This window comes from Convolutriloba macropyga, chromosome 12, assembly GCF_964194025.1.
Source record: "Convolutriloba macropyga chromosome 12, txConMacr16.3, whole genome shotgun sequence".
Classification (NCBI taxonomy): domain Eukaryota; kingdom Metazoa; phylum Xenacoelomorpha; order Acoela; family Convolutidae; genus Convolutriloba; species Convolutriloba macropyga.
In genome coordinates, this window is record NC_134479.1 from 21,868,986 (window position 1) to 21,883,115 (window position 14,130).

At 35.6% G+C, this 14,130-nt stretch overlaps 1 protein-coding gene across 9 annotated transcripts in view; it reads left to right on the forward strand.

Annotated features, from left to right (window-relative positions):
• LOC142350926 (uncharacterized) overlaps nt 1–14,130 on the forward strand; it is a 137,720-nt gene that overhangs the window by 85,019 nt on the left and 38,571 nt on the right. For 7 of the 9 annotated variants that reach the window (XM_075402949.1, XM_075402948.1, XM_075402947.1 and 4 more), the window contains exons 14-18: nt 6,978–7,179; nt 7,637–7,853; nt 8,790–8,959; nt 9,330–9,554; nt 12,564–12,698. In XM_075402949.1, coding sequence (XP_075259064.1) covers nt 6,978–7,179; nt 7,637–7,853; nt 8,790–8,959; nt 9,330–9,554; nt 12,564–12,698 — 949 coding nt within the window. Of the gene's footprint in view, nt 1–1,045; nt 1,278–6,977; nt 7,180–7,636; nt 7,854–8,789; nt 8,960–9,329; nt 9,555–12,563; nt 12,699–14,130 lie in introns of all 9 variants that reach the window. The other 2 variants (XM_075402951.1, XM_075402953.1) reach the window with 2 other exon arrangements.

Below are 14,130 nucleotides of genomic sequence, written 5' to 3' on the forward strand. Positions count from 1 at the left end.
TTTCTGTTTCACTGCGTGTCATTTTTGTTCATAGCATGTTTCTTTTCTTTTCTGTCTCAGTTTCTGTTCATGTCTGCAATTCCGTCACTCTTGGCTTTCTTTGTCCTGATTCCGAAAGACAACTTGCTCTTTCATCTGCATGCTTTCTCATGCACTATATCATGTTTCATCTTCGGGGTGTTTCCTCGAGGTTTTTTTTCTAGCACTTCCCCGCTTAGAATCATCCAATAAACCAAAAATAACGTTGTAAATAACAATTCTCTGTGTCTAGCTGGGTGTTATCATATGGTATTTAAGCACTATGGAGTGAGAGTGAGAGTATTTAAGCACTATGGAGTCACACATTTAATGTGTGACTCTTATAGTCCCCCCCCCCATTAATTGTATTTAATGGGCATCGTTGTGCATAGATTCCATCATGCGCTCTGTGAGTTCCCGTTCATTTAGAGGGGAACCTATATAAAAGTTTTGCTTATTTTTGAAGCCCGACTTATGTATTCAAATCAGTCAATGTGATTGATTTTTTTCTGGGGGAAAATCTGGAAATCATCTCGAGGAAACACCAATTCACACTTTCATCTTTTTAGTTCATGTTCCATTCTTTTTCTGCTTCCAATTTAATGTGTGTATGGCACTTTTGTCACGGCTCTTTGATCGCTTTCCACGTATTACTTTTAGATTTTAGTGGTAGTAGTTTGGATAGCCTTAAAATTTGAACTGAAATCTTGTTTTCATTGCTCAACTTTTAAAAAAATCAAGATTAATTAATTGATCAGAAAACTAAAATAAGTAAATAACAATAAATATCTCATTATTTCACCTCATTTTGTTTTCTGTCCTTCTGTGCTTAATGATATCATTCTGTTTAAACATAGTAACCTCAAAATTTTTCTCCCAGCTTTGAAATTGTTTTCTCTAAAATGAGAGCAAACTTCTTAAGCCCACTTTGAAGCGCTTTCTTGCTCATACAAAAAGTTTTATTAAGTCATTGTTCATGGTGAGTTCATTAATTTGTTCACGTACGTGTCTGATTTAACCCTAACAGGCCTACCTCACCCCATCAATGGGTGGCATCGGATTGCCCTCTTCTGCATCTGTGACGTCATCGTCCTCAAGACCCCAGGGTGCAAACGCCCTGGGCAGGAGATACAGTACAGGCGGGGAAAGACCCTCTCAGAGGGAACAAAGGGAATTGTTGCAACATATGAGTGGTCACGGGGCTAAACCGGACGGGGCTATTTCGTCCGGAGGTGCAAATGGCGCCTCTGCAACATCAAGTAACATCTTTAAATTGGCCAATAATCGAACAGATTGCCTCTTTCTCATTATAGCCCGGGATAAGAGGGTTAACACCTAAGGCGTTCGAGATACAATGTTTCTACCGTAACTGGGACCCCAATAATTATGTACCCCGATAATGTACGCGTTATTCGGCATGTTACTTGTTCGGTGGAAATTAGACAGATTGCTAATAGAAAGAGCAGAATTGACAATCGTCGAAGAGAATTATTGTGAGTTATCTAAAATAGTGTTCAAGCTTTGGAGAACAACTATCGCTGATCCATTCCCCTAGGCCTCTTTAGTTTCAAGTTTCTTTAAATGACAGCTGCTCATCTTAAATTTTTCTTTCCAATATCTACGCTGAGTTTCTGAAATTGTTATGTAATAGCTATAAGTATGTTATAGCTATTTATCAAGAAGCATCCACTACATTAAACTTGTACCATAATGTTTATATTACTAACAATCAAACACAGTGAAAAAATACAGGCAAATTAATTATCCATCAGTTACTGCTCCTTACTCACTCTTCAGCTATGTGTACTTTTTTTTAACCAATGATTGAATTCATTTCGTGATTGACTCTTAAGAACATGTCTCAAGTGAGTATTTCTTCTGTTCAGTCTTTAAATTGCATGAATTGCAATACGTGATCGGTTTCTATCTGAGACAATGAACGACTTATGAACAACTTACGGCCAATCCTTATTATTAAATCGAACTCAATGTGACGATTGCTGGATTTTCCGGCTAGTGATCCTGTGAGGGATCTTTTCTGTTTTTGCTCCCCTCGCGTCCATGTGCACTCCACGTTTACATATTATAGTATATTGTTCGCATTTCATACATTCTCATTTACAATTATACACAAAAAGCATTTGCATTTACAATATACTGATAAAGCGAAGTTTCGAACTTAACACGTATACGGTAATTAATAGCCGCCTCATCTTCTCAGCCGGCTATTATAGCGCTCCTATTTTTTTTACTTCGTCGAACTTTTTCGCTTTACCCATTTTGCCGCTTTTTCGACATTTTGCGTGAAATTTTTTTGAATTCTCTAGGCTAGTTTCACTCTTCTGTCATTCTGCTCGAAGTCCTTTTAAACAGCATATGCTCAGCAAAGCAATTCAAAATGAAGAGAGTTAGTATTAAACAAAATCAAAGTCAGAAATACAAACGGGATAAATACATAAAGACCATCTTTAGATGCCCGGTACTTGAACTTCGTTCTCATAAGTTTTACTTACTGTCTGTAATGCTTATTGGTATTGATACTAGACCTTGTAGCCTCTCACTGAGAGACAGGTGTATGTTCAATTACGATATGACAGCAAAATAAATTGCACTTAAAATGTTTTTATACAAAAATCAATTTTTGGTTGATATTTTTTCTTTCAATCCCATTAGAGTTATGGGAATCAACGGTGGCTATTTTCCGGCAATCTGCCGGGTATGTTTAAATTTTGCTTAGATTTTAATCAGATAGAAAATAGTTTTTTTGCGAAGCTGTAATCTTGGGTTTTTACGATTTGAAGATGATTATTAATAGCCGCCTCAGCTTCTCAGCAGGCTATTATAGCGCTCCTAATTTTTTTCAATTCAAAGAATTTGAATTATATTGTGGCGCTGTCTTTTTAAGATCTGTTCATACATTTTCATGATTTTTGAAGTCAAATTGGAGTAGTGATTTTGGTCACGCTGAAACAGGAATGGGAGCGAAAAAGCGAGTGGTTTTGCGGTGTGATTTTTTTTGCTCTAATTTTAAAGTAGGGCGAGAGAACGATTTTTGAACAAAAATCCGGTTTCTCGCTAGTGGTTTTTTTTTACATTCGGCAGTTTCACTTTGATTTTTACTGTTTTTGTTTGATTTTAGGATTGGATTTATTTCTAAATGTTTCGCCCAATCCATTCATAGTTCATTATAGGCCTAATTTTTTGTTTGAACCAAATTTTTCTTTCTCGCTGGGTTTTTGTTCCCAGCCGGCAATTTAACTTTGATTTTTACCGTTTTTTGATTTTTTGGATTGGACTTTTTCTGAATGGTTTTCCAAATCCATTCATATTTCATTCTAGTCCTAGCTTTTTGTTTGAGTCAAATTTTCATTGCTGGCTCTATGCGGCATTTTAAAACTGATTTTCTTTTTATCTGATTTTTTGAAATGGTTTTCCCACTTCACTCATAGTCCATTCTAGGTCTAATTTCTTGTTTAGTCAATGAGAATTCTTTGAATTGTACGTCAGGACTTGTCATGCTATGTTTTTTTACTTCGTCGAATAAAAATTTTTTGCTTTTTCTTAGTTCACTGCTTGTTCGAACATTTTACGTGAAATCTTTCTGATTTCTCTAGACTAGTTTCACTCTTCTCTGATTCTGCTAAAATTGTTTTTAGACAGCAGATGCTCAGCAAAGCAATTGAAAATTAACAGAGTCAGTATCAAAAAACGAAATCAGAAATAGAAACGAAACGGGATAAACCCATAGAGTCCAATTTTGGATGCCCTTTATTCCAAATTTGCGCTTAGTTATCATATTGCTTATTGGTATTGATTCTGGCCCATGTGTGGTATCAGTACTCAGCAGGAGTTTGTTCAGCTCAAAATGACATTAAAACAGTTTGCACTTTAAAATTGTTGGTACAAAAATCATTTTTCACCAAGTTTTTTCTTTCAATCAAAATATTTGTTATGGGAATCAACGGCGGCTATTTTCCGGCAATCTGCCGGGTTTGTTTGGTTTTCTTGATGTTTTTACTACTCGAAGAAGCGTTATGTTTTTCTAATGAGCGAACAAGACACCAGTGGTTCGGGGAGAAAATAGTCTCAAAACTTGTTTCGGCGAACAAATTAGAAGAGAGGATAAAAGAAAGGGCGCCTATTCTTGTTCATGCCTTCCTTAAACTGCTTACCTATTTTTGTTCACTTGCAGCTTTTTGGAGCTTTATTGTTTTTGGAAGTTTCTATGTTATCTAAAAGTTTATCTTAGACTGAAAAAATATTTTTCCGGCTATTTTTATAGCGTTTTGAAGGTTGTTGGTAATTAATTGTTCCCAAATGAAGTTTGTAGCAATTATATTAGTCCTTTGGTCTTTGTGCAAATTTTTCGGTTGACTGATTTTCGTCTGACCATCAGACTTTTCGTCCTCAAAAAACGGGATGAACAGGTAACGCCCGACGGGCATTAAGTTCCCACCTGACCAGTCTCTTGGAATGCGATTCGCCAAAATTGTCTTAAGGAGTGAAGTGTGAATTTCATGGTGTGAAGAGCGCTTCTTAATCTGAAAAGTTTGACTCCCTTCTCGGTTAATTCCCCCACCCTCCTCCTCCTCGGTCACCCCTTCCCTCATTAACGTACCCCCCTCAAGACTCCCAGTCCACCCTCCTCCACTTGGTGACTTGGAAACCTTATAGTCCAGCCCTCCCAAGCCTCCCCCACCCTCAACAGCATGATCCCCCCGTTGCTATCATCTCTAAATCTTAGCTGGGTTCCACTGAAGCCAAGACTCGCCGGTAGTTTGAGAGTAATTCGCTAGTTGGTCGGTTGTTTCAGGCTAATATGAAGGTTTTTCAACTATTATTCCGATTGAAGGTTTTAAGTTTTTGGTATTTTGGTTTTATTACTAGAAAAGCTTCTGTTTACTCATGAATTTTCGGTTTGTTTTTAATAGCCGCCCTCATCTTCTCAGCCGGCTATTATTGCGCTCCTATTTTTTTACTTCGAACTTTTTTCGCTTTACCCATTTTGCCGCTTTTTCGACATTTTGCGTTAATTTTTTTTGAATTCTCTAGGCTAGTTTCAATATTCTGTCATTCTGCTCGAAGTCCTTTTAAACAGCATCTGCTCAGCAAAGCAATTCAAAATGAAGAGAGTTAGTATAAAAAAATCAAAGTCAGAAATAGAAACGGGATAAATCCATAAAGACCATTTTTAGATGCCCGGTACTTGAACTTTGTTCTCATAAGTTTTAGTTACTATCTGTAACGCTTATTGGTTTTGATACTAGACCTTGTAGCCTCTCACTGAGAGACAGGTGTATGTTCAATTACGAAATTCTTTTGAAATGTTTGTCCGATTTTTTTCTGTTATTATTCATGAAGTACATCCACCCCCCGCCTCCCGTGGCTACTGACGAACAACCGATCGCTAAAAACACTCAATTTTATACCAATTTTCACAACTTTTTTTCGCTTCACCTATTTTGCCGCTTTTTCGACATTTTGCGTTAATTTTTTTGAATTCTCTAGGCTAGTTTCACTATTCGGTCATTCTGCTCGAAGTCCTTTTAAACAGCATCTGCTCAGCAAAGCAATTCGAAATGAAGAGAGTTAGTATAAAAAAAAAATCAAAGTCAGAAATAGAAACGGGATAAATCCATAAAGACCATTTTTAGATGCCCGGTACTTGATCTTTGTTCTCATAAGTTTTAGTTACTATCTGTAACGCTTAGTGGTATTGATACTAGACCTTGTAGCCTCTCACTGAGAGACAGGTGTATGTTCAATTACGAAATGACAGCAAAATAAATTGCACTTAAAAATGTTTTTATACAAAAATCAATTTTTTTGATATTTTCTTTTCTTTCAATCCCAATAGAGTTTTGGGAATCAATGGCGGCTATGTTCCGGCAATCTGCCGGGTATGTTTATTTTTAACTGACTTGGTCATTGAACATCTGTTTCGTAAATGCAATTTTAACATTGAAAACATTGCAGTTTTAGTGCTTCAAATCTTTAAATTTTGTTTTCAATTCATAATAAGATAGCAGATTGTCTTTGCAATTTTAGTGAACCTCAAATTCTGGATAATGAAGTGTTTTATTTTTCTACTTTTTAAAAAAAAATTGAGTTTTACCATTCAAAAATTAATTTTTGTGTTTTCAATGTATCTGTATTCTCCAATTTCTACCATGAATCTTTTCAGCATTCTATTAAGACCTATTGTTTTATTTTCTCTACCTTTGTTAGTTGGTAAAAATTAAACTATTTCACTCTTAGATTTCCTATTTTATGATTTGCAACTGGTTTATATTAATATTCTGCAGAACCTAATAACTGTGCAAATTTTCTTTTGAAATGTTTGTCTGATTTTTTTCTGTTATTATTCATGAAGTACATCCGCCCCCCGCCTCCCGTGGCAACTGACGAACAACCGATCGCTAAAAACACTCAATTTTATACCAATTTTCACAAATTTTTTCAAGATATTTGAAAAATTTTGGTCATCTTGTGTTTTTTCAGCCCTAGGTGTCAAGAAACCTCCTCTAGGGTTTTATATTCAGTTACTGCATAGTTTCTAGTGGTAGTGGAATGGTTTCAACATCACGAATTTGTGACCCTATGGTAAACAAGGATTGTCATTGTTTTTAGTGAAAAAGTTGTCGGTTTTTTCTTTGTTGTAGTTAAGCATTTGTAATTGATATAGCATTATAACTTGAATTAAATTAGTTTTTTTAGAAAAGCTGAATTCAGGTAATTGAATATGACCGAATATCAAGGCAGTGTGAAACGGCCTGGGGTCCAAAAGGTTACGTTCTCTTCTCAAAAAAGGTTCTAGGAGATGTATGATATTGAGCTGAAAGACCTTAGCAGTAACTAATTATGATCATGCAAGGTCCTTTGAACATTAGGCACATTGATTCGAATTACCTGTACTGACTGAGTAAAAACATTCAAAACATGTCATATGCTATGTACAGGTACGTATGCGACGCCACGTAGACCGACGACAGCGGACACTGCAATGGGTGGTCACAGACCGACAACCAATCAGGAAGCAGCCTCTCACCTGGTGGCCACGGCAGCATCTGCAAAGCAGAGGAACAGTGGCAACAATGCCAACAACCACCAGCAACACGCTTTAAACGATCTCTCCTCTAACGCCACTAACACAAACAACAGGTAAGATCCTTCACTCACTTCATCTTCAACATACATGACATAGATGATAGGGAAAGACATTTACGAACTGCATTAGCTCTTTGAATAAATGAGGTATTCGGATGCGTGTAATTTGACCAAGTTATTGGTGGCAACGACTTTAAAAGTACCAGACAAGTAGGGCAGCAGAAATTTCTTGAATTTATTGTCGACTATAGAATGATGCAAAATACTCACTATGTTGATTTTCTGCTGACGGTTATTCAAGTCGAGAGATCTTGTGCCCACCCGTTTTAATTTTATGCAAATGAAGAGATATTAAAATTCAAGTTTTCACTGATTGTGGTTAAAAGTCTTCTCAAAAGCAAAACTACTCGTGGAAAAATAGGTTAATGCGTGTCCTAAGGAAATAGAGAAGTTCTTTTAAAAGTTTCAAAGTAGTATGCATTCTCTTAATGATTGTGCTTATGTATGTTAGATACCACCAGCAGAACTCAGACGTTGTCAACAGCAACAGTGTAAGCAGTAGTCGACACGAAGCTACAGAGGGTAGAGAAAGGGGAGGATCCAACACAACCAGTAGAAGCATCACATCCTCTGGCTATGGGGGATCCTCTGGGATGAGGAATAGCGGGACACCCAATGACAGAGGGGCGGCTAGTCCACATCAGAATCAACAAAATGCACCACATCAAGTAAGTATCTAGTTAATTGTGCTCAGCATTAATTACATCAATGTATATCGCCATTTTGTGTATATTAGACCACTGATTTTTGACGTATCGAGTCATTAATGTATTGAGTTAAGTCCGAAGGCCGAATAAAACCATTGATAACGAGTGTCAAAAGCTGTAGTCTAAAGAACTTAAATTTCAGACGTAGATGACAAAAAGTGTCCAATAACTCAGACTATCCAATAAGTCAACTATCCAATAACAACGGATATTTTGCGTACATCAGATTAACGGAAAGTCATGTATATATGGAAATTAAATTGATTTTATTCATTTCTTGTTGAGTCACGATACAAAATGAATGTAACAGAGGTTTGATATAATTTGAAAGAAAACTTGTGTGAGAAAGCTAAAAATGTACTTCGAAAACTAAATTAATGAGAGGAAGACTAAGAGAATAAAAACAACAGAAAGAGAGATACTAGGGTCCTGTTCAATTATTAAACCCGGCTCGTCAGCGAAAAGTGAAAAACCATCAACGCAATTTGTTCTTTTTCTCTGATCACCATGCGATCTCATCAGTATCTATTCCAATTAAAATTTTGACTACTTTTGCTTGCTATGTGCCTATCACCACAATTTAAAAGAAGTGGTGAAATGAAATCAAAGAAAATCCAAATTTAGTGACGAAAATGACGCATCATCGAGGATTTTCAAAAAATTTGCTGAAACTGGGAAATTTAAATATATGTAAACTAAATTTTTGTACCTCCAACCTTGCGGGTGTTGTGTTATTGTCTCAGACCAATGTGTGCTCGTCAAATGCTTTTTCTGTCTTGAGAAACGTAGCCACTCCGCGTGACACTCTCAGGCAAAAGAGATCAGTTTTGATATCTAATAATCACAGCTACCTTCACACTATAATCACTGTAATTTGACTGAGACGATTGTATGCAGGACATTCGGGTGTCGAGTACCCTAACTAGGAGATCAACTGTTGGTCCAAGTGCATCGCCCCACTCCACGGCTCTCCAATCGGGGGGTATGTCGGCTGCCCCGGGCACTTCTAACCTCATCAACGGAGGCACACCAGGCCCACAACATCACATGAACATACACGACCACAGGTTGGAAATTTTTCTTAATTATGAATGGAATCGTGGACATAGTACAATGTAAAAATCTGAAAACTCAGAATGAAACCGTTGCTAAACTTCTTCCCCGAACAACTCGCTTGAAATTGTTGAACCAACTTTGCTGCATTTATGGAGATGGGAGTTAAGCTCTCGCCTTATTCCTTGAAGAAAGTCAAAAGCAGAGGTAGCACGTTTATTAACGAAACCTTAAATTTAAGCGTCATTCCTAGCTTACACTAGGCATTTGTAGCAAATTTTACGATATCATTGCTCTTCAATTGGGCACCATATTTAATTAAGTACAGTTAATTAAAGAACAGTTAAAGTGAAAAGTATAGTTGAGTCATATCTTTTCAAACAGAAAAACAACCGGTGCTACTTCTCAAGTAGTGTCTCCGGGCACTCGGGTTTATTACCGGAAGCCCCCGGCTGGTTCTACTTCCGGGGCTGCAATTGTCACTCTTGCCAATAACAGAAGCGGATCTTCTTCTTCCTCTTACACGACTTCTGTTCCTACTACCTCTGCTAATAATAGTAATGGCTGCCAACAACCAGTTGTTATGACTGCTACGTCATCATCTAACAGGCATGGACCGGAAAAACAAGCGCATATTTGTTTACAATAAAATTTTTGCGCGTAATATTTTTTCGCTTGAGAGGATCAAATAATTGGACGATTTTAATTGTCAGGTCATTAGTTAATTCAATTATTTGGGCTGTGGTTCAGGTCTTGTCCGACTATGTTTTTTCAGTTCCTTTAGCATTTGATCACGTTTTTTTGTTTTTACCTAAGTCACGATTTTCGCGTTTGAATGGTGGGTTAACTTCACTCACTGTTTCAACTGAATGGATTTAAACCTATTTCACTCATTGAATTACGCAATAGTGAATGCGGTCAATACCAAAAGAGCAAACTCAATGAACCGATAAATCCTGGTCATTAAGTCATTATTTCATTAGAGCCATTGCTAGCTCACATTAGTATTAATCTTAATAGCTTTCAGTTTAAAAGCTGAATTAAGTATAATTTTAGAATCTAACTGAAACTTCACAGCAAATTAGAACACTTTTTGACACTTAGAAGAAATTTCCGTCAATTTCTTTTTCAATCGCGATCTGCGACAAGAGCGTCGACTTCCGGCAATTTGCCGGCTATGTTTATACTTAGAAAAGAAATTAGGTTGTAGTAAATTATTCCTCTTAATTTTTGCAAACCCTAGCTGTTCAGTGGGGTTAACAACGGCTACTTTTCGGTGATATGCCGGATATGCTTTGTACGTTTTTTCGAAAAGTGCAAATATTGGTTACCCTGCCTTAGACTCACGAGTTATTGAATATTTAAAGGTATTGTTTGAAAGCCAGTTTCTGATGATAATTTGACATTTTTGAAATATCTGTTGAAAACATTCAGACTTTGAAATTGGTTTTTGTGTGAAAGTTATGAACAAAAATGTTTGAGAGAATTCAAATCTCTTTAAAAAGATTTTTAGTGTCTAAAAGATAGCCGATTTTTGATATTATCGTTGTTTGTACCATTTTTTTACACAGATTTTGGAGGGGGTTTTTTGTGGAGGGGAATTTTTGGAATTCTGTTCAGACATTGTGAAGAACTCGACTTCTAGGAAGGTATATTTTAGTACTCTTTTTATTGACCCCGAGGCATGAAATTCGGCGAACAAAAAAATGTTAAGGAGTGATTTATTTTTCGAGGCTGCTTTAAAAATAAGATCCGGAAATGGTAACTAAAAAATTAATTTTGTAGAGGCTTCTTAAATTATGAATTCAATCAGCAACTTAAATCAGTGAACATTGCTATTCAACAGCTTAATTTTGTGCGTAAAGTCTTTTTCTATCTCGGTATAAGTTTTTCCGCCAGCCGTAAGAATATTTGATAATGAAATAAGTGCTTAAAAATTAACTATACACTGACTACTTAAATATAAATTGAGAATTTAACTAAACCAGGGGGCTCGGTAATGTGCGTTTGCGCACAATGTTTTTGACCGCGCTCATCCACATTTCTGACTTAGTTGTATAACAATTCACACAAAATAATTGGTGTATGTGAATCAATATCGTACTTTGAATTCAGTACTTCTAACTCAAAGTACTGAAATAATTTTAAAAATGCAGCTGCAGAGGGGCGATAAGACCTGCAGTTATCGAGACTCGGCAAAACAGTAATATAAAACTTTAATTAAGGATAAATCTAAGTTTTTTAAAACGCTGTTAGCATCGGAGAAACCTAAAGTAATCAATTAACTTGTACTTTACTAGAAAATAGTCGGGACCTTTTCTTAATGAGACTTGCTAAGAAGACGACACAATAATAAAAAGGCAAAATTCAACAATCCATTTAATTTTTCAAAAAATAATTTGGGCGGTATAACAACCATAAGCTTTTCAGTACAATGGGACCTGTCTTAGAAAAAAAGAAATTAAGGCAAAACACAAGAATTCAAACGATTTACGTAAACACATTATTGTTGAAGCCATTAAAACCGTACGCTATTAACTGAAAAGCCTATATACATTCAGATGAACTTCATTTGAACATCAAAATGTCAAAGTTAGCCAAGTTATCAAAGGGCTATATGAACAAATAAAAATTTTGTGAAAACTTTGTCAAAGCCGTAAACTTTGTCAATTGAAACATAAAACCGAAGGAGAATAATGAACTGTAGAAATGAGCTCCCGAAATACCAATACAATCTGATTCTTTTTTTGAAAAAAATCCGCGATGAAACAGAAATTAACCTGATATTGCTAAGCGTCTATTGAAAATAAATTGTTCCAAGTCTTAGTTTATTACTTATTCTGGTAAAAAAATCTTTAAATTGAACATAAATGACGATAAAAGTGAAGAAAATCCCGTCAAAGCTTCATTAACTTTAAATCTTGGTAAATCCCAAAAAAACTGATGATATTAATGATTTCTAATGATACCAATCACAACTCAGTACGATGAATATATCCACTGAACAAAAAAGTAGTTGAGCATATAGTTCCCCACCCTATCTAAGGTGGGGTTGGAACAATTGGAAGCCTATCAAGGTGATTAGATTATTTAGGGCTGTTCTTATATTACAAACGTGTTTGAAATTTGCTATTTTCTAGCATTCTAACGCTAGTTCTACAATCTAACGGCTCTATATATTTGAATTATATTTATATTTAATCGAGCTACAGGATGATACGATATATCCTTTGAAAGATACACGTTTGCTTTTAAATGAATGCTTCAGGTTCAACAGAATTAAGCTTTTTTTCTCCGGTATTCTAAATTTCTTGTCGAGTTTGATTGTGTATCCCGCAGAAAGATACATTTGCGATTTATTTGCAGCAGCTGTGCTTGGAGATAGGGTTCTTGGGGGTATATACACCGCTTTTTCTATTGTTAAGAAGCAGTTTTGACGTTAACTTTGGTTTTCTCGTGATATATATATATATATATATTATATATATATATATATATATATATATATATATATATATATATTATATATATATATATATATATATATATTTATCAAGTTGAACTAGACGATTGGTTTAATGAAGATTACTCTTATTTTCCGGTCCATTGCCGAGGTAGATCGTCAGTTGCAGTTAAAACTAGAACCGCCTGGCCGAGAAGTGCGTCCGTATCCACATCCGCGAATAGTACGTCATCGGCTGCATCTGCAACTTCTGGAAATTATAGAAATGTTTCTAGAACTCCCACTTATAGGTTTGTTCATTGTGCTGCACAGAGGGCAAATAAGTTTTAGTGACGTCATTATGAATTCATTTCATTTTTGAAAACTTCTTGATGTTGAGGGGGAAAAGAGGATTTCATTGGGCTTAGAAGAAGTAAAAAAAACTCTGGATACCAAATTGCTCAAAAAGAACAATTGATAAGTGTTCGCATTAGAGGCAGACTTGTTATTATAGGTTTCTAATAGGCAGAAATGGATTCTGATACTCAATTTTTAATTGGCTGATCAGTTTGTGCTCTTCAATCAGGTCATCATCATTGGTTGACTTGTCATGTGGTTTTTCGCAATCTACATAATATCGCACAAGTTTGTTTATCACAAAGCATTCCATCTCTTGTTTGCTTCATCAGAAGTATGTGATGCAAAGAAAGAAAGAAATAATTGAATTTCGAACAATATCATCAATTTAAATATAAATACAGATACTACAGCTAGGGAGAGAGTAGATAAACGGGGCCATGTGGACGCACTTAATATCTGACCCGTGTTGAATGATGAAACCTTATTCTCTGAAATGAAAAAAATTTCCCTTTTCCATTCCAATGGTAAGCATGAATGCCAAAATATTTGATTGATGAAACAGCATATGTTACAGACAATGCGAGATATCTGGTTTTGGTTTTGATATACTGCAAATGGAATTAGAAGTTGTTCAGAAGGAATTAAAAGTAGCGATGCACGTCTATTGAAATCCATGTTGCCTAATAAATAAGACACTTATATAGCTTTAGTCAAAACGGCATCCCATTTTTGTCACATAACTCAGTGAAAGAATTGAAAGCAGTACGAACAGTGAGCTAAAAGACACCTTGTTACAGCTAAATGTTACAACTGATAAAAACAGTACGAAAGGAAAAATTCAAGAAAACTTTTTTCTAGCAGTTTTGGTATTAATGTTCTAAATATTGGTAACCATTAAAAAATAATTGTGCGAGGATCCCTAAGAATTTTAATAAACTTTTAATAAACTAATAATTTAATAAAACTTCATTCTTTTATAACTGAGAGCAAATCAAAACAAAAATAAAATGAATTCCAAAAATGCTACAAAATATGGTAGTTGCTGTCAAGCAAAATTTATTTCAATTATTTAAACTTTTAGTTTTTCTATGTGCTAGTCGGTAATTTTAGGGTTTACCGGAAACTACTGGAAAAGGAAATATTGATGGCTTGATTGGCAATCTTTTCTTTGGGAAGTTTAGACCACCCCCTTCAATTTTTTATGGTTCTCCACCGTTTTCTCCACTCCCCCTAAGATTTTTAAAACCATGATAATTTGCCGTAAAAACTGCCGGAAAATATCCAATAATCGCCTCAAGTTGCATAGTTTTTTTTGATAGTTACTAGAAAAATAACAAAACCAAAATAGCTGTTAAACGCTAGTGCTTACTAGGTCGAAGTTCA